The sequence below is a fragment of the Neopsephotus bourkii genome, unplaced genomic scaffold (assembly GCF_033783945.1).
Source record: "Neopsephotus bourkii isolate Nb327-2 ecotype Australia unplaced genomic scaffold, CSIRO-AGI_Nbou_v1 NB_140, whole genome shotgun sequence".
In the NCBI taxonomy this organism is placed as follows: Eukaryota; Metazoa; Chordata; class Aves; order Psittaciformes; family Psittacidae; genus Neopsephotus; species Neopsephotus bourkii.
This window is the reverse complement of record NW_026900657.1, coordinates 1,038,648-1,066,344: the sequence shown is the minus strand read 5'-3', so window position 1 is coordinate 1,066,344 and position 27,697 is coordinate 1,038,648. Positions and strand designations below refer to the sequence as shown.

General features: G+C 42.9%; 1 protein-coding gene across 1 annotated transcript; it reads left to right on the top strand.

Moving 5' to 3' along the window:
* PPM1D (protein phosphatase, Mg2+/Mn2+ dependent 1D) lies at positions 1-27,697 on the top strand. The gene is made up of 6 exons (XM_061368680.1): positions 1-607; positions 6,473-6,701; positions 9,435-9,559; positions 19,896-20,083; positions 20,814-21,056; positions 26,257-27,697. The coding sequence occupies exons 1-6, from the start codon at positions 160-162 to the stop codon at positions 26,806-26,808; spliced, it is 1,785 nt and encodes a 594-aa protein (XP_061224664.1). The 5' UTR covers positions 1-159; the 3' UTR covers positions 26,809-27,697.

Below are 27,697 nucleotides of genomic sequence, written 5' to 3'. Positions count from 1 at the left end.
GGCTGCGCGCCCGCCGATCCCGTGGGGGCTGTTGGAGGCGGCGCGCGGCCGCGGACATGCCCGAGCGGCGCAACGGCAGCAGCGGTAGTGCGCGGCGGGCGGGGAGCCATCGCGGGCGGGGAGCGGCGGGCGCCGCCTCGCCGAGCCTCTCCCCCCCCCATGGAGGGGTATTCGCTGGGGGTGAGCGTGTACTCCGACCAGGGCGGCAGGAAATACATGGAGGACGTGACCCAGATCGTGGTGGAGCCCGAATCGCCGGCCGAAGCGGAGCGCAGTCCCCCGCACAAAGGGGGAGCGGCGCCCGGAGGCCCGCGCGCCGCCGAGCCCCTCGCCGAGAGCTGCCGTCGTAGGGGACGGAGCCCGCGGGCGCCGGAGGAGGCAGCGCTGCCGCCCGGCCCCGGCTTCGGCGGGTGCCCACGCCGATCCGTGGCCTTCTTCGCCGTGTGCGACGGGCACGGTGGCCGGGAGGCGGCCCAGTTCGCTCGGGAGAACCTGTGGGGCTTCATCAAGAAGCAGAAGGGCTTCTGCTCGGCGGAGCCGGCCGAGGTGTGCGCGGCCCTGCGCAAGGGCTTCATCGCTTGCCACCGGGCCATGTGGAAAAAGCTGCGTAAGTTACGAATGGTTGGCGCCCTCCAGTAACGGTTGCCGCCGTCCCCGCTCCGCCGGGCCCTCTACCCACCCGCCTCAGGCCCCGTAGCGCCGCCGGCTCACGGTCTTTCCCCCGGCCGTGCTTCCCCTTTAGGTCTCGCTTCCGAGAACCGAGGGCACAGCGGACCCCCTTGTTCGCCTCCCGTTCCCCGTTTGCCGGTGTCCGTTGGGCGCGGGACATCCCGCTTTTAGCCGCCTTTTCCTCCCCCCCGCCCGCCACCTCCGCACTATTCTGAGCTGAGTGTTTTCAAAGCCTCCCTCTATCTCCGTTTTGGAGCGGGGCACCCGCGCTGTTGGCGGCATCGACTGTGTGCAGGGAACGGGGAGGGGAGAGCGGGATGTGATCCGAGGTGTTGAGTCAAGTAATTCGGTACAAGAAAAACTGGAGAGCATACTGTGGGAGGACACACTGTAGGATCAGTGTGCTGTGTAGTGTGATGTGATTATAGAGCTGCAGTGTGCTCTCGGGGTGTTGCAAGCCGGATCTCTAAATTCGGTTTATTGGGAGGTCTTCATCTCGTTACTTTGATGGAGCTCGCCCTTAGATTTCCCTTGCCCAAAGCATCATGAAAAGGAAAAAAAAAGTAATTTTAGCAAACTCAAATGGGTTGAGACAGTGTTTTTTTCCTTGTGCCTTCATCCCAACTGTTTTCTGTAGGTTTCTGTTGGAAGGGTTCAAAATCTGGCTGTTCCATAAAGGGTAATAATTTGCTCATTCTATATTGTTTGAGCATTGGGAAGTATGTAGTGTACCTGCCAAAATAGGAAACAGTATCCTAAAGATTTATAAACTGGTAGCTGTAGCAGAAGTTGCGGTCCTAAACAGGTAAGGATTAAGGAGAAGAGAGTTACAAGACAGGTGACAGTTGTTCTTGTAGCCTTCCTCCTCCCTGAGATAGAGTGAGACTGCAGAATTGAGTTTTTGAAAGGAATTACTTTTTTTCCTCGGTAAAGGGAAGATTATGGTTTAGAGTATGGTTGTCTATGATTCATATATACTGTGCAAAGAGTGTGTTGTGTATGCATTTATGTCCTCGAAGGTCCCAGAAAGAGAAAATACGAGAACAGTGAACAAACAGCATTTGAAAACAGGCAGGCAGGAGTGGGACACAGTACCATTGGGTCAGAAACAAAGTGCTGCTGACAGTGGGCTTGGAAGGTGAACATAAAAAGCAAGAATTGCACTTAGCACAGGGTGGGGTTTCAGCGGAGCGATGGGGGCGGGGTCCCGCATTACAGTGTCAAACCAGTTTCGTTTTCTTCCTTTTTCTTGAACAGCAAAACAGAGAATTTCTGTGAATGTCTGGTTCTTGAAAAGATACGGGGGAAGGCTGAGGGCACACTGATCCTGGGCAGAAAGGAAAGGCGTAACTTTTAGAAGCACCAGAACTTGACCAGAGCCTTCCTTGAGTGGTGTGTGATCCTCGGAGGCTGCAGGATTGCATGGGGAGGAGAAAGATGTGTGAATAGGGGAAGATGGTATGGGGGGGGGGGGGTTTGAAAAGGAAGGGGTTTCATTTTCTGGGTGCAGTTCCTTGATCTGTTATTTGTCACTGTAACTATGTGAATACAAGATGCAAAGAGGGGAGTGGAGTGACAGAATGCAGGAAATATTATTTTAGTAATGAGTGCTTAGCAAACACTACCTGGGCTGTGGAACCAATTTAAATTGTTGTGGGAAACAACATAGCTCTGGCTGTGAGCACTTGGTGACGGTTTTAGGCAGGCTGTAAACTTCTACATAGAGTGCTTGGGCTTACTGGTTTCTGCTTCATGTGCTTGACAGCTACAGTTTTAGTGGACAAAAGCATCACTATATCTAGTTTATAACTTCTCATACAAGTTTTACTTAAGGTAAATAGTGCTCCGTATCATCGACTATAGGGCACATCTTTTACCATAATTTGGCAACTCTATGAACTTGAAAGGGAGATGGGATTTTGGTGTCTTGAAACAGGGGTGGGAAAATGGTTTGGATTTTTGGTGTAAAGGATGAAGTTTTTATTGCTTACCGTTGATGGCTGCTGGAAAAGCTCATACACTGCTGCTTTGTTGGTTCTTGGAACCTGTGGGTCAACCCAGTGGCCATCTCTTGTGAAAAGAAACATTCTTGTATAGAAGAGAAACACTGATCATGAGAGTACCAGAAAAATACCCCGTTGTCTTTGCTGATAATTTTTGTCCTTAATTATATAAATATTTTATATAATTTTATATAAATTTATATAAATAAATTTCTCTGTATGTGAAAGGGCTTCCGGAGTAAAAGTTCGTGTTTGAAGCCTGCTCCAACAATTGGCAGTGGTAGGAAAGGTGTTTACGAGAAACGTTCCCAGGAGGTCCCAGATTTTGAAGTGACTCTTCTGAGGTTTATATTTCTTTGGTCCTGAATTATTTGTATAGCTTGATACTATTAAAAACATTTATTTCAGCGTGACTACTTATAGTTTAGAGCTGTGTGATTCTGCTTTGGTTATAACTCTTCCCATTAAATTTAATCAAAGCAATAGAAGTTCAATAGTATTTTCATCTCTCATGAAATAGCAAGGGTGGGTTGTAAATTTTCACTGCAAAATAATGTCAGGATTATTCTTAGACATGCTGAAGTTTCTGTAACGTATTCTCATCTGTAAAGGGCCTGAACCACTTGAGGCAATGCAGATTTCCAGGATAATGTAAAGTTTTTAGGATCTGTTGCTGTATTAAAAGTTCGTATAGCATTTATTTTTTTTGAATGCTTAACAAGAATTTTAGAACAAAGCCAATTTAACTAAGGTATTGTAGTTAACCTGTATAAAACCAGGGAGATCAGAATGAAATGTATTCCCTAGCAGGTTTTGACTCCCAGAATAATTTTGAATCATTCTCAAAAATGAACAGGAGCAGAACTTCCGCATGCACATTTTGAAGCAGTTTGTATGTTTCAGATCACACACCAACCATCATAAGGGAATTTGCTTTTTAGACTGCCAGAGTATTTCTTTTTCCGTTACAGATGTGGTATCCAGGTGTAGGATCCATATTCTGGTGTAACAGATACTGTTTGGGATGCGTTGTTTTAAACCAGTTACTACCCCTCTCTCCAGCCCCTCCACCAGAAGAAGGGTGAATAAAATAAGAAGTAATTGCAGGTTGTGTATAAACAACTTACAGTCCTGGAACCTGCATGGATTTGCCTCTTGAAACTGTTCACTGTTGTAAAGGACAAACTGGATTATAAATCTGATAGCTTTAGATATCTTGAACACTTAATGTGCCTTTTCTCTTTTTCCTTTAATCTTCTTTCCTTGGAAGAGTGGGGAGTACATCTGCTGAACTGGAAGGTATGGTATTTTGTGGGCAGGTATTGTGACAGTCTGTAGCAGGCAGTGCTGCTGGTACCCTGCTAGACGCAGATGGGATTTACCTCCTGCTCTCGTTTCGCATCAGCTGGGTCAGCGTGTGCTGCGCTGTTTCATAACGATGGGATTTTTGGATGGAAAGCTTCCCAGCTGCAGTGGAGTTGTGCCCACTTGTCTTATAAAAGATCTTGTAAAAGAAATACGGGGCCTTGATGGTAGTGTCCTGTACATGTTTGTTCTTTGGGGTTCCATTTAGTTTGCACTAAAATGTTTTTAAATGCAACCAAGTCAAATTTTATGAAGCAAATCTCTTTATACTTCTGTCCTAGGTGACAGTTTCATTTTGTCAGTTACAAAGGCATCTCAGTTTACCAATTCCAAGTTACAAAGCTGAGTGAAGGGCAGTTTTTCAAGTGGAGGGGACAAATTGTGTTAGAAGATGTCCTGTTGCTGGGTGTATGATGGATAAAAACATGCTGTGTGGAGGAGTCTGGTGGGAGACTTCAGTTTTAATGCTTGTGCTCAGAGGGAAAGCTCAGCAGTTTTGACACTTTTGTTAATTTCTGGTGAGATGAAATCTCTAAATAAAGGAATATGCTGTGCTATATATAATACTTCTCTCTAAACAGGAGCAAGGCATAAACTAAAATCCCTTGGTGATAGGCATATCTAATTTCTGTTCTGTTGGAGCCTAAAACCTGAGGCTGCTGTGTCATTCTTTTTCTCGTGAGTGATTTCACTGTGCTCTTCACTCCCATAAAGACTGATTTGACTCTCTAATATATTTTATTGCTATTGAGGAGTTGTTGCACTGACAGAAACTCATTAGTTGCAGCTTGTTTTCTGTTAAGTGCATGGTTGAAGTCCTCATTACCACTTGGCTTCCTCCCTCATTTGCTTTCCATTTGGAATGTGTTAGATTTAATATCCACAGCTAAAATTGCCAGACAAAGTACTTCAATAAGCTGATTGAATGTTTGTGTTCTTGAAATAAAGCTTCTCCTAGGGAGAAAGTGTAGTTTAGTATTTAGAACACAAAGCTAGAACTCTGTTAGAGCTTAAATGTTTAAATTATGCTGGGTTTCTTGGTAGCTAACACTGAGGAAATGAGCTTTTACCATCATGCTGCGCAATTCTGCTTCTCCTTCATCATGTCTTCCATACCTTCTCTTGTCTTGGGCTTCTGCACATCATTCATTGACCCTAGAACCTAAGTTCCTAATCTTTTGCTTCTCTTTGAAACTTCTGAAGTTTAAAATACCTATTTCTACAGAGGAGAAGGCCTTATTATATTATTTCCTTCACATCCCCCCCCCCCCCCCCCCTTGTTTGTTGTGGTCTAGGAAAATAAATAATACAGTGCTTTGGCAGTCTGGCTTGGGTATTTCCTGCAAACAGAATGTGTATCATAGTGGAATTTTTATGTTGTGCTGTTGTGTGAATGTGACTTGTGAAGTGCAGAAGATAGAATGTGACAAGGAGATGAGTCTCCCTTCTGAGTTTGAAGACAGGAGTGGGTGCAGTGAGGAAGAAACATGAGGTTGCTGTTGACAGTTGAAATCAGTTGATAACTGGGAACTTGAGTTCTGTTTTCTCAGGGTGCTGAAGTAGGGAGGAGGACTGGTGTGGCTAATCTGTCTTAATTAGGATGTCGTCTCAGTCATTTGGTGGGGTTTTGGAAGAAGATGAACTTGGGTGTGTAGACACAAAAATAGACAAGAAAAGGCAGGAAAGAGAAATTAGGATTAGACATAAATGGGGAGAGAGTGTTATGTTTTGAGGGCAGAACAGTTGAGAAAGGAGATTTCCATAACCATGTGTAGTTCACACTAGTACGGGTATTTTGCTGTTCTGAATTTAAGGGATAACTTTCGCAGATTTGAAGTTGGGTTTTGAGTAGTGTACTAAAATCGTCTGCTTCATTCAGTCCTCCAGAAGGAAATGTGACTAAGGCTGTTGAGAAGTTACTCAAAATGTTGTTCAGCATATCAAAGTAAGGTAGCATTTTCTTTCCTTCCAAGGCTTCAGGAATGTCCAGAATACCTGCCTGCCAGAAAAATGTCCAGAAAAATGACCTGATCTGTAACGTTGCTACCTCTTCAGCCAGGGAAGTGAACAGCAGAGCTTAACAAAACACTTGATTGATCCCGTTCAGCACTCCAGGAGCACATCTTGCACCATATTCTTCTAGTAGTGCTTAGAACATGAAACCAGAAGAGACAGCTTCTTGACTCCTCTCTTTGTGCTTTGACACTGGCTTTATATGTGTTAATTGAAGCTCTGTGTAGGGGAGTGATGTTACGAAAGTGGGGGGGATCTGAGGGCACTGGTTTGCCTGGCTGTACTATAGTTAAACACACCCTGTGTTGTAATGTTACACAAGGCTCTGTGGCACACCCTCCTCTTGAGCCTCAGAACGTTACCAGTTCCACAGAATTGAAATCGAAGGTATTCTTACTTGTTTTTTTTTAATCTCATTGCAGCAGAGTGGCCAAAGACCATGACAGGGCTCCCTAGCACGTCGGGAACCACTGCCAGCGTGGTAATTATCCGCGGGTCAAAGATGTATGTTGCTCATGTTGGTGACTCGGGAGTGGTGCTGGGAGTCCAGGATGACCCCAAAGATGACTTCGTGAGAGCTGTGGAGGTGACGCAGGACCACAAGCCAGAACTTCCCAAAGAAAGGGAGAGAATTGAAGGCCTTGGGGGCAGGTAACTGTCTCTGTGCTTTTTACTTCAGTTTTGATCTCTGGTGCTATTTCTGTCTTTGCACTAGGCTTAAGCGTGCTTGTTTTGGAGGGGGGGGAGCAAGCAAGCTGGTGAATCTCATGGTCTATTTATATTCCTTCCCTGTCTGTGCTCTGTGTTTTTTTCCTAGCTTGTTGAGGGATAGGTTAGTGTGATCTGTTGTTGCGCTGTTGTGCTTTTTGTTGGTGATTTATGATGTAGGCAAACTCTTCATTTCCTGGTGGATCGGGCAGCTGAGGTGCTGTTTTAAATAAGATGCTGGTCTAAACTCCAGTTCTAAATGTTCTCTGAAAACTGGAAGTGGAGATCCTGCTGTTTGACCTATTTTTCATTAAATTCTGAGGAACCTGGGGGGACAGGATTGCCTTGCCATAAAGATAATGAGATGAGCTCTGGCGTATCTGGTTTGTCAAAGGGTGGCAACACAGCAGTTTTGACACAGTATACTCTGTGATGTCTCCTGCATTCTGCATTGTTCCTGAGGTGACAATGGCAGCTGTTGAGTTGGCTCTCCAAAGCTTCTGTTTAAGGAACATAAAAAAATCTTAGATTTGAAACAAGATACTGTATTTGCCGTGTTTAAATACACACTGAAAATGTTAGAATACCATGTTTTAACGTATATTAGTAATTTCCTCACTGTCAGGAGCTGGCAGATGTTGGAACATCTCCGAGTTGTGGTTGATGTGTGCTCCTGTGACTGAGGAGGAAGGCTGGCAGGTTTGTCAGATGGCACTAATGTTTTGAGACAAACCTCAGGGCTCGCATTTGGCATAGCTTCACAGGAGCTCTGTGTTCTTTTGCTCCGCAATACGCACCAGATGGATGGGCATGGTTTCCTTCTCTTGTAGTTCAGAGACAGATCACTGAAGGTTTTCCTGTTGACATCATCCATACGAGAACCCTGTCAGCTCATTAACCTTCAGACATTTGTATCTCTAGCAGGTGGAAGTTGATCAGTTAGCTGTACTGTAGCTTTTCAGGAAGGGTGATGTGTAGTTTTGCTAGGTTAGTACTTGCAAGTATATGGGTTCCCAAGTTGTGTATCTCGGAGACTGGAAGTCTCTGAAGCTTCAAAGAGGCGTTCCCTGGAACTTTGCATCAGCAGGAATTGTTAAATCTCATTTTATTCTTTTTTAAATCTTTATTTTTACTGGTCCTCCTTCTGTGCTTCCCAGGCTGGCTGCTGCAGGCTATTGTGAAGCAAATGGTAGGAGTGAGGTGGAACTATGCAACTCTACTTATTAATGTCCTCTCTTCCATGAAAGCAAATTGGGAAAAATCAGTGGGAGAGCATAATTGAATCTTGCATTACAAATGCAATTTTCCTAGTGACAGTGTATGAACATGGGATCAGGTTGTGTTTCTGATAGTGGCTGAGGTTAGCTTTGTGAGGTTATTTGTTGTACAAGTGGATGAGATGGCTTTCTAGGATGTGATGTTTGTGACTTTGCTGCACTGTACATATGAAGGATGGAGCTAAACATGCTCTTGTTGTTAAGGCCTTTGAAGTCTCAGGAAGGGCATCTTGAATAGCTTCAGTATGAGGAAACTTGAGGCTGTTCCAGAGCTTTTCAGTTTCTAATTACCAGTGGCTGTTCCTTGGATAAAAGCTAGCTTTTAAGTATCTAGTTCTTAACTTTCTGAGACCAGGCTTTGCTAGTTCCTTGTTCCATTGCCTTTTCTTCCTCAATCATAGAATCATAGAAAGTTAGGGTTGGAAAGGACCTTAAGATCATCCAGTTCCACCCCCCCCGCCATGGGCAAGGACACCTCACCCTAAACTATGTCACCCAAGGCTCTGTCCAACCTGGCCTTGAACACTGTCAGGGATGGAGCATTCACAACCTCCCTGGGCAACCCATTCCAGTGCCTCACCACCCTAACAGGAAAGAATTTCTTCCTTATATCCAATCTAAACTTCCCCTGTTTAAGCTTTAACCCGTTACCCCTTGTCGTGTCACTACAGTTCCTGAAGAAGAGTGCCACCCCAGCATCCTTATAGGCCCATACTGTGCTGTAGCTTCTCCTTCTGATGCCTTTTGTGAGAACAAAAACCAGTGCTGGGTGCCTTAGGGCAGGTGTTAACATTCAGACGCAGAGCTGTTTCTTCTTATCTCCTGGTTTCAGCAGATAGCAACCATGAATTCTATGATTCTATGAACAATTCTTCTTTTATATCTGCCTCATATTGATGCACCTTTAAGGAAATCCCTGTAGAAGGCTGTGCTCTGTTCTCTTTTGTTTTTTTTCAACTGCACTGTGCTGCTCCTCACTGCCAAACTCTGGCAGATGGAGAAAACTGAAGGAAGAACTACATGATTATTTCCACCCAAGTGAGTTGACGTTGATGGTCCTCATCTGAGGAAAGCAAATTCAGATCTGTTGTTTCTCTGACAGATTGAAAAGATACTCTTACTTCTGGTTGTTGCAGCCAGCCAGAATTTCTTCCAGGTCTTAATTCCCCTGCTTTTTCTTCTGCCTTTCATGTTCCACGTTTCCATTTGGCTTAATATGGAATGAAACTGAGTGATACCGTGTGTTTTGAAATATTTAATTGTGCTGTGGACTTCCCTGAGGATGCTGTCATTATTGACTCCCTATTTGCACATTAAACCAGTTTTGTGTCATTGAAACCAACTTCCATGCTTTCATTTCCATTCCTTTTTAACCCCTGCTTCTTTCTGATGGATTTAGTGTGATCAACAAGTCTGGTGTGAATCGTGTTGTTTGGAAGAGGCCTCGCCTGACTCACAATGGCCCTGTGCGCCGCAGCACTGTCATCGACCAGATTCCCTTCCTGGCAGTTGCCAGAGCACTCGGTAAGTTGTGCCTATGTCTGGGAAGTGAGACACCGCTGCATACAGGCTACCAGAACTGGATTATACCCTGTTTGCCAGAACATCCAGTTTAGAAGGGGCTTGCTTGCCTTGGTGACAAGGCCTTATGAAACTGTGGCCCTTTCAAAAGTGTTAATATGGATTTCATTTATCAAATAAAGCTGTAGAAGGTGTCATTGGTGAGTGAAGGACTTGCCCTACAACGTGCTTTCAGACTCACAAGGATGGTACTTCATCCCTGGGCAAACAAAAATGTACAAAGCAGAACGTGTCTCCAAGGTGGAGATCACATTTGTGTTTTACTGAAGTGATAAGACTATTTTTTGACTAGATGGTGGTAAGAGTAAGTTTTGCTGTGTAGCATATGAAATACTTCAGTCTTCCTTTTGTGGTGGATCTGTTTTCTTTCAAGGCTTAGCATAGAATGAACAAAGGGGTGAAAGTCAAGTCTGTGTTACATCTATAACTTGCCTGTGTGAAAGTATAAGTAATGGGAAACTATCTTTGAGGAGCACTTTATTCAGAGGTCAAAAAGGCATGTTACAGTACCTAGAAAACTTGCTAGAAAGTGGTTTTGGGAAATACTTCATAATTCAGTCTCTGGCTACTTCTTGCCCAGGAGTGCTAGTGTTTTCTGGTCAGATTTTTCTTTCAGTTTCCTTGCAGAATTCCAGTCTTGTGCAGTTCATCTTGTTTCCCTTTCCCCAGTGAAGAATTTTGTATCCAGATATACCTGATATAGGTTTCATTTTTTTGGAATCATGTTTTTTTAACCTGTGAAAACTCTCCTGTGACTTAATTTCTTCTTGTCAAGCTTGACAGTTATGTGATAGTGTTGTCAGTGTTCCAGGTCAGTTGGCAGCATGTCATGGGGACAGTCTGTTCTGGGACCACGGTCATCCTGATAATTGCATAGCATTACTGTGTCTCATTTCAAAGGCAGTGATACCCGCTTCACATGGCTTTATCCAGTGTTACGAAGAACGTCGCAGGGATAACTAATGTTGTAAAATATGGCCATGTATGAAGGAAAGAGCCAAAGGCTAAAGAGGCTGAATAGGGATCTGTCAATAACAGTAAAGTTTGAATTTGATGGAAATTTTTCTCTGTATCTTTAAAGTCTCAATTCTGTGTCATATTTTAGGCAAGATAGATGCTTATTTTATGGTTAGTAAATCTGACTTGAATAAATCCTTTGGAGGCAATAGATGACTAGGATCTTCATCTGCTGAGCTGTGTACCCCTCTTTTCTCCTTTTCTGCACAGGGTGTGTGTTCCTCATAGAGTACAAAACGTCTGTGCTTAATTATGACGAATCTTTACTCCTATGATTTCCAGTTTGTTGTTTGTCTAAACAGCTCAGTGACTTTTGATCTGACTCCTCTCAGCAAGTTGAACAAAAGGATTTGGCTGGGGTTTGTGTGCAGATGGGAATTCAAGGAATGATGCATCTGTTAGCCCCCTATTGCATTCTTCCCCTATTGCATGTGGACGAAGAGGATTACTGGAGAGTTTCAGGTCCAAGAAATGAGAACACTTATCTTTTAACAAATCTGGGTTCCAAAAAAGCAGATTTGAAAGCTTAAAAGAGTGCTTTGGCATCTTCAAATCACAGAGAAATGGGTTTACGATGTGACAGTGTTATGGTGTTTGCTTGCTCAAGGAGCCTCCTTGGCCTTTTCGCATCCCCTTCTGAGGAGGTATGACAAACCTCCTGGAAAAGGGAACACAGCTGCTTCGCTCCCTAGGACCCAGATGGTGCACAGACGCTCACAGTTTGGAAACAGGATTTAACTTCTTTCTGAGGCCAGCATGCCCCTTACGCTGCTTACAAAAGACCTACCACGACTAAAGCCATTTGCATTCACGCTGCTGAGGCCTGCTCGACCTCTTGGCTGGCTCCCAGTCTGCTGCCCGGGTTGGCACAGTGCGGTCACGCTGGAGCCTGGCCAAGCGGGGTAGTGTCAGTGGTGACACATACTTGTTCCCAATACTCCCAGTCAATCCCACAGAGATCTAGCACAGTGATTCTTTTTGCCTAGTCCAAAATGGGTTGTTACTCTTGCAGAAATCCCAGACAGATCCCAGACTGGACAATAATTGCACAGTAATTTTTAGTAGGAAAGCAAGAGTCTCTTTGCACTGTGGAGAGGAACCTGGAGTTGTGAATTTACTGCCTTCAGAGTGGGAAGACTGGTTAAAAAGGCTAAAATTTAGAACACAAATTGTTTGGTTTTTTTTTTTTAAGTTTGTCTTTCTCTAACAAAACTGTACAATATTTTTGATTCAGTCTAATCCCTCATCCAGTCCTGAAGCCTGTCACTCCTCGTAAGGGGTACATCAAATGCTTTGGAAATAGCAGGACTAAAACACTATAGAAAAGCTTTGCATTGGTTAAATAGTTGGTCAGCAGATGGAATACTGAGGCAAAAGAAGTCCTGCTCAGATTACTTCTGTTGCCATTCCTGTTACTGTTCTGATTGTTTGCAGTGTCTTTCTGCCCTAAAATAAGCATGTGTGGTATGCACTTTTTATTACCACTGCTTCTCACAACAGTATTAGCTGCATTTAAGTCACATTTAATTTGAATAACATTTAATTTACCTACAGCTCCATAACAAGTCAGGATATTTAGGCTTCATGCTGCCTCTGTAAAGTATCTGTATGCTGCTTGTAGTGTAGACAGGTTTTTAAGTCTTCTAATGAAATAGTTTATAGTGTAGCAGAGTATTCTGCATTTTCAGGGTAGCTACTCCTGCTGACCTCTGTTGGGCAATGAAAACACCTTTTTTGAAACCAATTTGCCTTGTAATAGATACTTAGGAACCCTGTGCAATCTCAGAATTGTTCAACTTGGGACTTGCTACCTGTTCCAATCAGAAGAGCATTTTTGTTTCCTTAGAGTGCAGTCGCTTGAGTAAGCTTCCTGGCACTCACAATTTCATGGTAACTGTCCATTTATCTGCCTGTCCCTAAACCAAGTGTGAGGTAATTCAAATTACTTGAATCCCCTTGTGCAAGGCAAAGCTACGAGTGTGCAGATTGCCAGATACTGTAGAGCAGATGCTCAGGGGCATCAAGCCGTCATGTAAGTTGCTGTGTGATTTGGAGAGTCCATGTGTATCATTGCATCATCTATCAGTTATTGTCTTCCTCTTGCAGTCAGGAGGGCATTGTAGACCCCTGTCAGTGTGCTTACATGTGCATGTCTTGGGGAAAGAATGCTGAGAGGGGAAATAACCTGCTCTATGTGTAACATAATGGCCAGATATGTGCTAGGAGGAAGATTACATTTCACATGCGCCATCTGTCCAGATACATTAACTCAGACCTACTTCTGAGATGGTAAGCAGAAAGCTGTAAGTGTACAACATTGTGTGTGTTTTCTTCCCATGTGTTGAACCCATTATGGAAATACGGAGTGAAAAATTTAGATCTCTGGAACCCAGTTTTGAAGTAAAATCTGGCCATGTGTGTAACTTTAAAAGGTGGTCTACCAAGCAGGGAAAGCATAGGAAAGCTATCTTCCGAGCTCTGAGTATCTTGTGATACAACTTGAAACAAGAACAGAATGGAAAAGCAAGTAGGCTAATGGTGTGATTGATCACTGAGCTTTATGGGTTGACTGTAAGTTCAGCTTAAACTCACTGTGGCTTCTTTAAGTTGCTGTTTAAGTTGATGTCCTCAGCTGTCTCCCGGACCGGTCAAGTTGACTGGTAATGCCTGGTGGGATGGCAGCAATGGCTCTTGGCTGGTTTTTAAATCATAGGGGATTTCTTGCTGGTAAATCAGGTCTAAATCTGGTAAATCTTTTATGGACCTTTTTTTCCTCCTCCTCCCCTTTTCTTGGGAACTAATATAGAGCCAGGATCTGCAGCTGTCGAAAGGGTTATGTAGTAAGGGATTGCCTAACAGTATTGTAGCTGTTTGTGTGCATGTGAGGGGTTTAAATTAATGAATGATGAAACCTGAACCAAGAACCTGTTACTTAAATACTTCATGTAGCAGCATGAAGGATTTTTTTTCCTTTCTTTATGTAGAAATGTAATAGATTCACCCCCATATTTTAGCCACACAGGCTTTACTTTTTATAAGGACATGAGTTTCCTGCTGATCCCTTTACTGGAGCAGTAAATACTCAGTCCATGGCTCCTGCAGGCATGGTGGCTCTGTCTGTGACAGGGAAGCTGTTTCCCAAAGCAACTTACTGGATGCCAAAATAGTTTGTGAAGCTTTTGAACGTGCATACCATGAAACCCCAGAGAAGAGGGTATGGCTGACCTCAGATGATCTAAGTAGATCCTGTATAAGCATTTTGGGTTTCCTTACATGATTCAGGTTTTGTAAGTTAACCAAATGAAATGGGCAGTTGCTACGCAGTGCCTGCTGCTTTGTTCTTCCTTCCTGCTCCTTAGGAAGGAAGGAAGATCAATCATATTGAATTGCCTGAGCTAGTAAGTTGTGTTGAAGTACTGTACAGCATTTTCCAGGTTATATTGGTAATAGCTTTTTTCTAATCTATATAAACCCTGGCAAACTGCAGTGCAAACTGAGGTGCATTTGGGATTCTAGTCTTGTCCTAGGGATGTTTGGCTCTAGCTTGTGTAATTTTTTTTATCCCCCAAGACAACATATATGTATGTATGCCTGTATAAAATGCAGAGCATGTGCTTTACTTTTTGGGTCTGTGTGTTACACCGGTCATGTGAAGCACATGTGGATCCATGTAGCTCAAATGAGAGAGCCTGGAGCTCTCCCTCCTTGGCAGACTGGAGGTGTTTCTGTGTGCCTCTTCCTCTGTCTTCTCTAGCAGTGTAGAATAGCAATAATAAAGCTTTTCTCCTAAAGGTAGAACTTTATCCAGGTTTAGTCAGTTCATTCTTCCAGTTTATCCCATGTCTTTAGCTAAGCAAATGCTGTCTAGGATTGTCTTTCGAAGCTTGTAATTCCACCTTAGTGTTCATTTGAAGGATTTCATTCAAGGTCAGAAATTGCAGAGCTTTCTGCATGCCAATTTAGTTCTTCCCCTCTACTTTGCATACTAGTTCTTGCAGGCTTTTCTCATGCAGTGTGCTGTGGTGTACCCCGAGGCAGGCACCTTTCTTTCTCTCTTGCCTTTGATTTTTGCCAACATGCAAGCAGAGATGAGCAGCCATGGTGCAGACTGCCTTATAAGCAGCTTTTAATTCACCATTCATTTTAAATGCAATGATTTGTTTAATTTGCTGCTGAAGTGCTGCTCTCTTGCCTGTGCTTTCCTTTTCTGTGTAACATTGAGGGTGGCATTCATTCAGCTGATTTGACTGAAATGGTATGTAAAAGGTGCTCCTGAAGGAGTAGTGAAATTGCTTCTGTGCAACTTTTCTGCTTGAATTTTGTCACCATCCCTCTCGACTTTAATCATTCCTGGGTTGTATAAATGACATTGCCTTGCAGTCGTCCTTAGACTGCTGTGAAGATGCCCTCTTGTGGCTGTAGGACTGGGTTGCCATGACTTCTGGTGAAAACATTTTCCACCACAGCTCAGCCTGGATGGTTTTAAGTGGTTACCGTCTCTATCTTTGCTGAGGTTTATCTCACTTCCTAGCAGCACTGCCTCATTGGCAGAGAAGAAAGGAAGTTCTGCAAGGCTTCTCTTTGTACTAACAGACCTTTTAGATAAAACTTTGATTTAAAAAGATCTGGCATTAATCAAACTGGGTTTTTGTTTAGGACTGACTTACGAAAGTGACCTTTTCTTTCCTCTGTTAAAACCAAAAGATACTTTTGTATTAAAACAGCATGCTCCAGAAATACAAATTAAAGATTTGATTTATATAGGAGTTCTGGACACACTTTTGCTATAAGCAGGCTTTGGGCTTAATCCAGTCCAGTTTACTTACACAATGGATGTTTTTGTTTGTAACATCAGTTACTTTCCTGGAAGCAGCTGAGTTACAAGTAGGGTTTGGTTTTTTTTCTCCTTCTATTTTAAAAGATAATAATAAGCAGGTAAGATAGACAACACATTTGGATATAATTCTTACCAGTAGCTAAATCAGTTTCCTGCTCCTTTAGTATAATTATTTCAAGCATCTGTTTTTCATTTTATAAACTGCAGTGTCATTTTTGTCTAGATCCCTGTACACTGTTGTGGTTCGAGTCGTGACTAAGAAACCAGTGTGGTTTTTCTGGAAGAAAAGGAAGGAAGTATATTAATTTTTTTTTTTTTTTAAAAACAAATACCAAAACTTCACACCAAAAGAAACGTTCCTGGTCTGTAAGTTTTTAGAGAAGAAGGATGTTAAATGTTTGGGTTTTCATCTGGAACAAAAATAGTACTGCTCACCAAGTGAAGCCTGAGAACCTGGCATTCCTGTCTGTAATAGTAACCTCTGGCATATCACATCATCTTGCTATCTTGGCTTTTCAGTCTGCTCAAGGGTCACTGGTCCGTCTGCTTTCTTTGGGACAGAATTAAAGATTTCCAAGCCCTTTGAAATGCCGAGGGAAAGGTATACTCTGCTTTCTGGCTTGCCTCTCCCTTTTTCCGTCCCAGAATCGTGCCAGAGGGTGCCAGGTAGAGTGACTCTTCCTCAGTTTGTCATCTCTTTCTCAGCCACTGTGGTGCTGTGCTCTCCAGGTGGCCAGGGGAAGATACATGGGTGACAGGACTGTTCTATCTGTGCAGCAGCTCTACAAAGCATTGACTTAATCTGTGGTGCTCTGCCCTTTAGGAGAGAACTACTAAAATAATAGTACCTCACCCCAGTGACAAGGGTTGGCTTTTGCTGGTTAGAGTTGAAGAGTCTATGAGAATTGCTCTCAAAGTACTCTTCATACAGTCCTGTGCCAACATGGCTCACATGCCTGCTGGGTCTGTAGGTCTGTGGGAGCAGACTGACAGCACCTTCACACTGAAGACAGTTTTCCCTATTCTTTAGGGCAAGTTTTGGTTGTTGCCTTCTAAGCTGAGTAAGGAAGAATCTGGATTTTTCTGTGTGCCTCCGGCTTCACATAAACTTTGAGGAATTTTTCCTGGGTGAAAGAACAAAAGCTTTTATCTTTTTCATTTATTTATTTCAGTTTGTGACATTCAGAGCTCCATTTGGCTTTCAGTAGTTAGAGCCAAGTCTGCAATTGGTCTCACTGTGCTTTAGTGCTGCCCCATCATACAACTTTAACTAAGTTGTTGTCTATTCTAAGAGATTTTTGAGCTTGAATAGGTGATGAGTACATTTGAATTTAAAACTCGTGGAGATACAATTCTTGCTGTGCATTTGCAGCAACCTTGACATGCTGCTTTGAGAGAGGTGATGCTACGGGGGATTATTTGGAAGAATGCATTTTGCCAAAATAATGCATGTTTAATAAACTTAGTCTTTGAAGCTCAGTCCTTGGACTAGTCTAGCTCCTCCTCACCATTTGCTTTCAGGAAAACTTACTTTTCTCTTGTGGTGTCTAATTTTCTCTCTTTCTGATCTCTCCCGCCCCCAGTTAAAAATGATGGTAGTGCTGTAGGAATGTTGCTGCGTTGCAGATTTCATGGAATCACAGACTGGCTTGTTTTGGAAGGGACCTTAAAGCTCATCCAGTTCCAACCCCCTGCTATGGTCAGGGACACCTTGCGCTAGAGCAGGTTGCTCCAAGCCCCGTCCAACCTGGCCTTGAACATGGATTTGCACATGGATTCTGCCAAATACATGGATTATTATTAACATGTAGTGCAGCAGCCTTTCTAATGCAAGTCACACCATGCCATCTCTTAATTCCAGTGTCAAGCCCACACCTCATTGTGTAGTTCTCCCATGGCCTTCAGAAAGCAGCTCATTGTGGAGCGGAGGGACTGAGGTTGGAAGGCTTTCAATGGCAACCAGAACAGCTGGGCTCTTGGTCTGGGATTTGGCCTGTGATTTAGGAGGGGTGGATTCATCCTGGGTGTTCCCAGAATCTCTTTTGTGCCCTTCAGCATATGTATAATCCTTGGAATCCTCTTATAACCAGTGAGATATTCCCAGTGATGCCCATGAGGAGCCTTATTCCTCTTGGAGGAAGATTCACTGAAATCAGTGTGCAGATTACTCAGCTGTCTTCTTAGGAAGAGCAGCAGATGGGCAGTGACACGTATGAAGATGAACCAAAATTAAATAGCATCAGGTTATTTTTATCGCACAGCACAGCTAATAACATCTGTCACTTTTCCTAAATAAGTATGAACAAACTAGCAAATCAAAGCGTAAAACCATGATGCATGTTGGCAATTCATGCTGCTGCTGATTCCAAGGTCTGGTTGCTGTAAGATCCCAAGCTCTTGTCTGTTTTACCTGCTGTGTCCCCAACAGGGATGATGTGAAGAACTCTCAGCACATGAAGACTTTTTATGGCAGTTTCTATACAATAATTGTGCTGGAGCTCAGCTCTTCTGGTACGCTATTTATTTTGATCTCCTTGCCAGCTGCTGGCTTTGTTGTGAGCCTGGGGAGCAGAGTGCTCCTTTAGCCAAGCAGGCTGGGCTTTTAATTAGCACTTATTAGAAGCATGTGTTTCTGTCTGCTGCTGCTGCTGCTGCTGCACCACTGAAGGTGAATTGAGGCTTTAATAAGGATGGACCCTCCATGCGTGCTGCGGTGAAGTGGAGTAATTGAGTTGAAGTATTCCCTTTCCCCATTCTGGAAAAGTCTTTTCAACTGGTTGATAGCTTAAGGCAAAGCTAATGGAAGGAAGTAGGAAGACAGAAAGCATATTTATTATTATCTTTGAAAGGGTGGTGATGGACATGGAAGAAGGCTGCAGCATGCTTTCTGAAGCCAGCAAAAAGGAAAGGAAAAATACCCTGACAAAACCTTACTCTTAAACTGGAGTTCTTAAGCTTCTGTGTGGCTTTCCAACTCTGACATTTTCATTAATGTCTAAATTTCACTAAATGTCTAAAGCCATGTGTTCTGCACAGAAAATACATAGCCAATGCTTGCAAATAGTAATGTTGCTTTCTGTTGCTTATTAATACAGGAAGAGAGGGTGTTAGTGCAAATTAACACTGTTCTTGATTGAAAGGCCCAACCTTAGAATGAGTTTTGTTGTTTGTTTTTTCCAGGTATCCTTGATAAATGGAATTAAAATAAACTGATATGGAAATGCTTTCTTCTGATAGAGTGTTTTTTATCAAAGGAGGGTTTGGAAGAAGCACTTGAACCAGTCGATGTTGGATTTGAATGTGTTACTCAGATTCAGTTCAGGCCTTCCTTACTGGTGAGGTGACCCCAAACTCATTTGTACAGCAGGAAGGCTGTAAAAATAGAACGGTCCACTCATAAGGCCTTGCAAGGGAGAGGTTTTAGCTCTCATTTTCTGCTTTCCTGCTGGAACCCAGGCACCACTTGTGTTGTGTGGCTTCTTTCCAACTCCAAAATTTGGCACATGGTGTTCAGCTGGACAGACACTCTAACACAGCACTGTGTGGCTTTGAAAGGGATGCTGATGCTGTGGAAAGAGGAGGAACAAGAAAGGGCAGTTAATAGGCGAAGGGCTTCAGTCTCTTCTTTGTCCTCTTCCTTTGTTCCCTCTCTGTGGCACCTGTGTGTACAAATACAAACACAGCAGACATAACCATGTAGTCCTGTGTTGTTTGGATGACTACGGAGGATCTTGGGGTTAAAAGGCGTGAAAAGGTGGGGTTTGGGGGTTTGTTCTCTTCTATAAGCAGGGTTTATTAGGGTGTGCAGGGCAGCACACCATCGTGATGCAGGCTGATCTCTAATGTTGTATATGATGTTGGGGAGAAAACAGGTATTAAATGATTCTCCCCGTCAGACCCTGGCCCTGTTCTGTTAGCTGTATCATTCCCAGTGCAAGAGGTGGGAGTTTCCTGTCCACTATTTAAACTGTCCCAGTAACTGGAAAGGCAGATTTTTGAAGATTTGGTGTGGGTTCAACAGAGTAAGGTTTTAGGGTTATTCTGTTCAAGAGGAACTTTAGTTCAGATGGGTTTTAGCTTGGATACTGAGGTTTCACTGTTTCCTAGGTATTGATCTGTTGTGTTTTCCCTTTTTCCGAAGGCATTAGTTTTAAGAGGGCAGAAGACCTCCTCTAAACATGGGTTGGGTTGAGTTGTCATTTGATTCTTTTTAAATGTTCATGATTTTTCTTTTATTTAAATTGTTGTATATTAATAAATACAATCAGAAAGTGACAGCAGCAGAACAGGAACTGTGCTGAAATTACTGTGTCGGTGGCTTGAGACTGGTGGTAATTGCTTACATGAAAACATCCTTCTGTCTTTTCCAAGATTCATATTCCCACGTGTAGCCCAACAACTCAAACCCACTTTCTTCTTTGCTAGGTGATCTTTGGAGCTACGACTTCTACAGTGGTGAGTTTGTTGTGTCTCCTGAGCCTGACACTAGTGTGCACACCATTGATCCCCAGAAGCACAAATACATCATCCTTGGCAGCGACGGGCTGTGGAACATGATCCCACCTCAAGACGCTATCTCCATGTGCCAGGATCACGAGGAGAAAAAATACTTGGTGAGAGCAGCAGCTATAAGTTGTTGTGGAAATTTAATACTTATTTCCTCTAAAAGCTGCTTGGTCTTCTACGTATGGAAAGTACCTAACGTAGCTTTGCCACACCATATTCGTTGGCTGGTACTGTAGTGGCATATACTGTCAGATAGCATGGATGTCAGTGTTGTTTAAATTACTTGGTTGTCATTTTAGGGGTTGTATCTGTGAGTAATAAAGCTGATAACATGTCCCTTCTCAAAGGAAGTTAAATAAATGTCTGAAAATGAAATTTATGTCACATTAAGATGCCTGTTACAATTCAGAGTTGTTTATTGGCTTTTACGTGACTTGTACAAAGTCGGAGTTAAGTTTGGTTTATTTTGCAAACCAGTCAAGAATTTATATAGTGGAGCATCTGAGCATCAGACTGTGAATACTCTGTAAACCTCTTGAGAGACTTCAGGAAAGACTGTAGGATGTGTTACAACCAGGCTATTTATGCAAGTCATTGCGTCAGTTCTGTGGTGTAAAGCACTCGTGTATACGTGGCTTCTACAGTAAACTGGTTCTAAAGTGATATTTTGTTGAAAGATACATTTCAGTATTTCCTCTTTGTTTCTGAATCAAGCTACTTCAGCATGTGATATGTAGGAATATATAACTGAGGCTGTGGCATGTAAACTGTCCGTCTTCCATTTATAATGTCAAGTGGATCTGATTGCTTTCTCTGTCCCTTTCTGTGAACACGAAGGGAGAGCACCGACAGTCCTGTGCCAAAATGCTGGTGAACAGAGCGCTGGGCCGGTGGAGGCAGCGCATGCTGCGAGCAGATAACACCAGCGCCATCGTCATCTGCATTTCGCCCCTGCAGGGGAGCAAAAGCAACTTGGAAAATGAAGAAGAATTGTATTTTAACTTGGCAGAGAGTCCCTGCTACAGCAGCCCTGATGTGAACAGCATGACGCCCTCCCGCTGCTACACCCCACCCGTCAAGGTAACGGCTTTATTTAGATGTTTTCAATGTTCCACTTTTGAGCATGGAGCTCACTAAATAGAGAGCAGTCTCCTCTTTCTCCCCTTAGGAGTAATTTCTTCCTACACAGCTTACTTTGATGTGTAGGATTGGGGCAATGGTGTAGGCAGACCACTGCCAGTGATTGAAGTAGTACTGCTGGGAGATACTGGCCTGTCAAACCACTGTTTGATGTCACTTTTAGTTTGTGGCTGTATTTTTGTTTGGTGGGATTTTCTTTGTTTTCTTTTGTTAGGTTTTTTTTTTTTGTGTGTGTGTTTGTCATCCCGTCCCCCCCCAAAGGTTGTTGGTTTTTTTTTTCCCTTTTTATCTTTTTCTTAAAGTTGTATTCTTATTTAACTGCAAAGGCCTGGGCAGTACCTATGTCCGGATAACATATTTCATTCGCAGGGCAGTCACGTAGCTGTAGCCTCAGTACGTCCCTGTACAAAGCCCTGGAGAAAGGAATGGACTTTTAATAATGTTTCTTGAAAGACTTTGGGACACCAAAGGCAGAGTATTATAGTCTTAACTTCTCAGAATTGCAAGGTTTAGGGATACAATGTTTTTATAACTGGACATCTATTAGTAGCTGTTGTTCTGTATTTCCTCCTTAATGTAGAAGAAATTCTTACTGTAAATTCGTGCATGTAGTTCACACAACTTTAAATGCACTATTTCTTTAAAGTAAGTTTTCCAGGATCCCCCCAAAATCAAGTAGGCTGTTGAAAGAGAGGAATGGGACTATAGGGCTCAGAGATTTAAGAGAGAAATACACCAAACCCTTAGAGAATAAGGTCAGGCTGCAGTTTCTTTTCCTGCCTTGCCATGCACAGCTGATGAATTGCAGGCTGCTTGTAGACAGGTTCTTAAATCTCAGCGTAGTTTGTTCGGTTTTGTTGTCGTGTGTTCTTGTGGCGTTTGTTTTTTGAAGGTAACCCATGGGTTAATGTAGTCAAGAACACTTGTAAAGAATGCTTTCTTTTTGGATTGAGAGATCATGTTATCTTCTTCTAGTTGATCCAATGGTCTTTGTTAGAGGAGAAGTTGTTTTAATACAAGGTCTTTCTTCAGGTTAGAAGTTTTAACCATTAACATAAGGCAGAGCTGTTCAGAAGATGCTGGTTTTGGTGTTTTCCTCCCAATTCTAAGAACTGGAGTGTAGTTGGGAGTGGATGTTTGTTCAGTAATTACCAGCTGCTCCTCATTTAAGTAACTGTCCTTTGATGTTGTGCAGTATCTTTGGCTAACTGTCCTTTGGGCAAAGTAAAAAGCAAGCAAAAATTGGAAAGGGAATTCTTAACAGTCCCTTGCTAGAAACAAGCTGCTAATAAAATGGCAAGCTGAAACTGTCCCCTTCCATTCAGTGCAGCAAAATAGGTGGAATTTCAATTCTAAATACTTCTGTACTTTTCAGTTGTGCCATAAGCTTTGTGTGTGACCTATTATCAGTATTGAATAAACATTGAGCTACATTGGCTTCAACAAACCAAGGAAGCAGAATTTCTGCATTAGGACTTGGTGAAAACATTGGGCTTTTCCTTAGGATTTCCCCTTCCATTCAAAGTAGATTCAGTGAATTGTGGTGTGTGACTCTTGATAAATTGCAGCAGGCAGTCACAAAGAGTTAAAGAGATCAAAACTTACAGGGTTGGTGTTTGGAGTTAGGGTCTTATTTTATTTTTATTGCTTAATGTGCAGAGCCCAAAAGAAATTTATGACTGGCTACAGGTCTTTGTTGATACATATATATATATATATATATATATGCACACACACACACATATAAATCTATTTTAAAGCAAAAGTTTTTCTCCTCTTGGATTAAAATAGAACTGGTGTCGCCAATTTAAAAACAGAGATCCTATTTTCTCATTACTTTTTAATTACAAATACTGATGTCATAAAGGTTTGTGCTTTAACAACAAGCACCCAGCTGTCCTCACAGAGTACCTGTGACTGCCAGAGGAAGGGTGAGAAGGAAGCTGGAAATAAAAGAGGCAGAAAAAGACCACTGCACTGTCAGAACAGTTTTGAAATACTTGAGATAAAAGCCCCATGCCTCCAGGCAGATGCTGATGAATGAAATGTCTTACAGTGGTGTCTCGTTTTTTGCAGAACAAGAACTTTGTGTAGTTACTTCTAAGTATATTTGGTAACTACACCGTCCTGAGCAACAGAATATTTTTCATAGTACAGAGATATTCGTCAGTTAGAGAAGAGCCGTAAGGGAAGGAAAAACCTATTTCCACAAATTCTGGTTATGTGATGGCTGTAGGCTTTTCCTTTACACAGCAGTTGGACTTTGTGTGAGCCTTCTGGGTGACAGTGGTGCAGGAGTGCTGTTGGTTTAGAGTTTTCTTTAAAAGTAACAGTGACATGACACAGCATTTAAAGCATTTGGGACCCTCCCTTAAAATGGTTGAATATGTGGTTTCTTATACATAAACCATTAGCTTTCTTGCAAGGTGGCAGTTTCCTTATGGAGTACAGCCACACAGCTCTTTCAGGATATGCATTTTGGAATTCTGATGGTGGTAACTGGAGGGATTCAGGAAATGCCCTTATTTCATGATCCTGTTTGATCCTAGTATCAGCCTTCCAGGAGGGAAAAAAACGCGTTTTGCTGATTGCACAAAAGTAAGTAGGGCAATGCATAAAACCCTTGATACATAAAGCTGCAGGTAAAGATATGATCTAATTTAGGTTCGTAATTAATTCATCTTCTCACAAAATTACCACTGAGTTTTACTAAGCAAGGATCATGGTAGTTTCTGTAAGTACCTGAGAGGTGGTTCCCCAGATCAGCCTCAGCTCCTGGAGACTGTATAGGATCATAGCCCAGAGGGGACAGGTCAGCCAAACCAAGAAGTGGCAACAGAAGGTTCCCTTGGAAGAGCTGAGGGAGGCACGGATGGGCTTGCTGTGTAACAGCTGCTGTATTCCCAAACAGGAGATTAGGAAATAGATGGAGACCAAGTCAAAGTTCCTCAATTAAACTGAAGTATTTCTTGTTTGTATATCCTTCTGGCAGCAATTCCTAATACCAGATTAATTCAGGTATTGCTGAGGCCAGTGATAAAATTTGAGTAATGAGGATCTTGAGGAGTGAAATCGATGATTCACGTTTTATTTTCCTTGTTCTGTTACATCATGCTTTAGTAGGCTGGCTTCATTTGGCTTCCTAAAGCCTTATCCAGTCATTCCAAGCAGATGATGTTGCCAGTAAGCATCTTGCACAGTTGTGGCTGGAGTCACAATTTTCAGAAATGAAAATGAGCAGGTTGAGTGCCATTGCCAAGGCTGCTCTGTATGTGTCATTTCAGTCCCTTATGAATCCTGAAGAACAGAGTTGGATAACCTCTAACACACCATCCATGAAGGTCTTCCCTCCTGTGTTGCTATATGTAGTAAAAGAATATTATTGAAATGGTTTTATCTACACCAGAGGAACGACAGGGAAGTAGAGGGGAGTAGAAAACCAAAACTAGGTGCTAGAAACAGTTCTGATTATTTTCTCTTTTGGGGTGTGTTTTATTAAACCTTAGTACTAGCTTTTTCAAAAGGGGTGAGCAGTTGCAGATCTCTTCCTGAAGGTGAACTGAAGTTCTGGGTTTAGACTGTAAAGTGCCTGTTTACTTGTCTGATATGGTCCACAGAGTGACTCTGATCCAGCTGTGTATGCATGTGAGCTTCCAGCATGCTGTTTTCTTCAGTTACTGTCATTTGCCTTACATTGATGGTATGCAAGAGTAATGTGGCCTTGAAATTTATTTTTGAAGGGCTCGCTGAGTGACTGGGGATTTCTTCACAATTAAATCTATAATAAGGTCATAATTCATCTCTTCAGGGCACTGCATAAATACTAATTCCCAAAAGCTCCCTGTGGATAGTGCAAGCAAGTACTGTCCCCATTTTCCTGTTGGTAGAACTGAGAATGAGGCAGAAACACTCCTCAAAGGCTGCAGAAGAGATGAGTAGCTGAAGGTAGGATTAGAGTTTAGAAAGTCCCTGGTTCTCAGGACATCAGATTAACCGCATCTCTTCAACAGACAGAATGACTGTGCTTTATAGAAAGTGGATAGATGCGCTGTGAGGAATGGAGTTGCTCTCTTTGTAAGTTGTAGAGCGTAAAACCAGGCAATAAAATGTGTTACTTTGCACAGCAGGCAGGAACTGCTTTTAGAATAGCTCTGTCCGATGCTCCACCTTTCTGTGTGCAGTCAGGGCACTGATGAGGAGTTTGTCAGTCTCCATCATAATCTGGATATGCAGTAACCAAGAATTCTAAATGTAACAAAGGTCAGAAGACTCTTTCTGCTGTTTGTTTGACCTCGTGGTGCTTGGCCATCTGACAGCGTGTAGCATCTTCACAGGGCAGTACAGGTGCACTTTATCACGACGTCTGAAGGAGGGGAGTTACGTCTACGTGTTCCAAAATGCTCCTGCTGAAAATCAGAGAGTGCAGGCATTGTTTTCTACATGGCTTACTAAGTCAACATCAGATGTGTGCATCCTCCTCAGCAGTTCATAGCATCAAAGAGGCAGGTCCATGGGCTAAGTCTGCACTCTGACTGCAGAGGTGGCACATCTGCTATTGTGAGACGCTGGGAGGCTGAAATAAATGGTTTTATGAAGCTACTGTGTCGGAGACTCTGTGTCGTTGTGATGCGGACGGAACACAGCACAACCAATATCATTGATAGAAGTGATCCGTTTATTCTGCTTAAGCTGGGGTATATGTAGCCAGGTTGTTATTCATATATTCTTGGTAAACTTCTGTGGTTTACAATTTACAGGCCATCCCGCTTTCTAACATCCTTATTCCTCCCTTCAAGATACTTGTTAGTTTACCCCCCTGCACAGCTGGTGTTTTTTACCGAGCTGGGTTTCTCACTGACTTTCACAAAACTGGTCCCTGGCCGAGTTCAGCCATGGGAACGTAACCCTTGCCTGCCAGCCACGCTTCCACACTACTGTGCACAGAGTACCAAGTTCACATCTGTGCTCTGAATTTGGTTTTGCCTCTCAACGTGAAGAATAACTAACTTTGTTTTGGAGTAGGGTTTGTATGTCTCTGATAAGGTTTAGACAAGTTCTGTCACACACTGTCTCTGCTCTCAAAGGGTAACATGGGTGAAATAATTGTATTTATGCCTAAATATGTTTTCTTTCCCCTCAGCTTTTAGAAGATGATCCGTGGCCACGGCTGAATGCTTCTGAGCCCATCCCTCCCCTCATGCATAGCAACATGATTTCAGAAAAGTATTTAGAGCTGCCAAACGAGATTGCGAAAAGCAGTTTACCTCCATCAGGAACAACGCTGAAGGATTCAGGCCCACAGGAGGAGAAGTGCAGCAAAGCATTGGCTTTGAGGATACACGAATCCTACAGCAATGGTTTGTCAGTCAGCCTCTCCCCTTCCAACTCTGCCAATTCAGGCACGGACCAAAAAGGCTTCAAGGTGTCCCCTAATGGCCAGACAAAAGCCCAGGATGCCGAGCGGACACCCACGGCAAACTTTAAAAGGACATTGGAAGAATCCAACTCGGGCCCAGCGGTGAAGAAGCCGAGGCGCGTCCTGAGCCGGAGCCTGAGCGTGCCGCCGGAGGGCATGTCCACCACGGCGCAGCGCAGGAACTCCAAGCTGGCCATGCGCCGCAGCCTGCGTGGCCAGAAGAAGCTCAGCACCTCACTCTTCCACCCGCCCCGGAAAGCAGTGTGCGTGTGCTGAGGGGCTGCTCCGGGGGAAGTGGATTCTGGTCTGGTTAGAATGGGCAAGTTGGTGAAGAAGTTTGAAACTCTTCCTGTTTTATCGTTTTTTAAAGTAGGAAACATTTTTTGGTATTCAACAGCTTTATCCCAGCCTTGTACTTGCTTGTATTATAACTGTGAATTTTGTAGATGTGTAGGGTATAAGTTGCTGTAAAATGTGTGTAAATTTGTATTCCTTCATATAAATGTAGTCAGTTTTCTTCCTTGTATAATTGTTACAGGGGGGCTAAACCTTGTTTTAAAAGAATAATCCTTTTTGTTAATTTACTAAAGTAATGAATTTGTATACGCTTCTGGTGAGGAGAATTTCACAACTTTTTAACTAAAGTAAATTATTAAACAGAATGGCAGATAATGTATTTTCGTAGTACTTATACGTTCCACCTAAAGTGTGTTTTTTAGAGAATACACTAGGTCTATATTTTGGTTTTAAACTTTAGATTTCTCTACTCAGAAATGAAATGTATGTGGAAGCAGAGGTGTTGAGCCGGGCTTTACCCAGCTCAATGTCCAGTCCTTTATGTTAATTAAAATACTATGCAGTATCTTATTTAGTTGTATTTTTTGTAACATTAATCGTCGAAAGTATTTAGCAAAAAAAAAGTGTGTTTTTAAAACGCCAACTCCCGAGAGCATCCTATAAAGCCATTCCCATCCACTGTTACAAATGACGGCATTTTTAGCCAGGCATAAACGTGTGCCCTATGGAGGCTTGGGTTTTCTGCTAGTCCAATACTGATGGTGCTGCTAATACCTTTCCACGTAAGTTCTTAAATTATTTTATGAGTATTTTCATTGATCTGTGGACCATGTGTATGTTCACCTAAATAAAACATGTGAAAGTTTGA

What these genes read in the sequence shown, in the direction of transcription:
- PPM1D (XM_061368680.1), top strand. Translation starts at nt 160, where the DNA reads ATGGAGGGGTATTCGCTGGGGGTGAGCGTGTACTCCGACCAGGGCGGC. An exon ending in GGCAGTTGCCAGAGCACTCG is followed by an intron (nt 9,560 to 19,895) that starts GTAAGTTGTGCC and finishes CTTCTTTGCTAG; the next exon opens with GTGATCTTTGGAGCTACGAC. An exon ending in ACGAGGAGAAAAAATACTTG is followed by an intron (nt 20,084 to 20,813) that starts GTGAGAGCAGCA and finishes GTGAACACGAAG; the next exon opens with GGAGAGCACCGACAGTCCTG.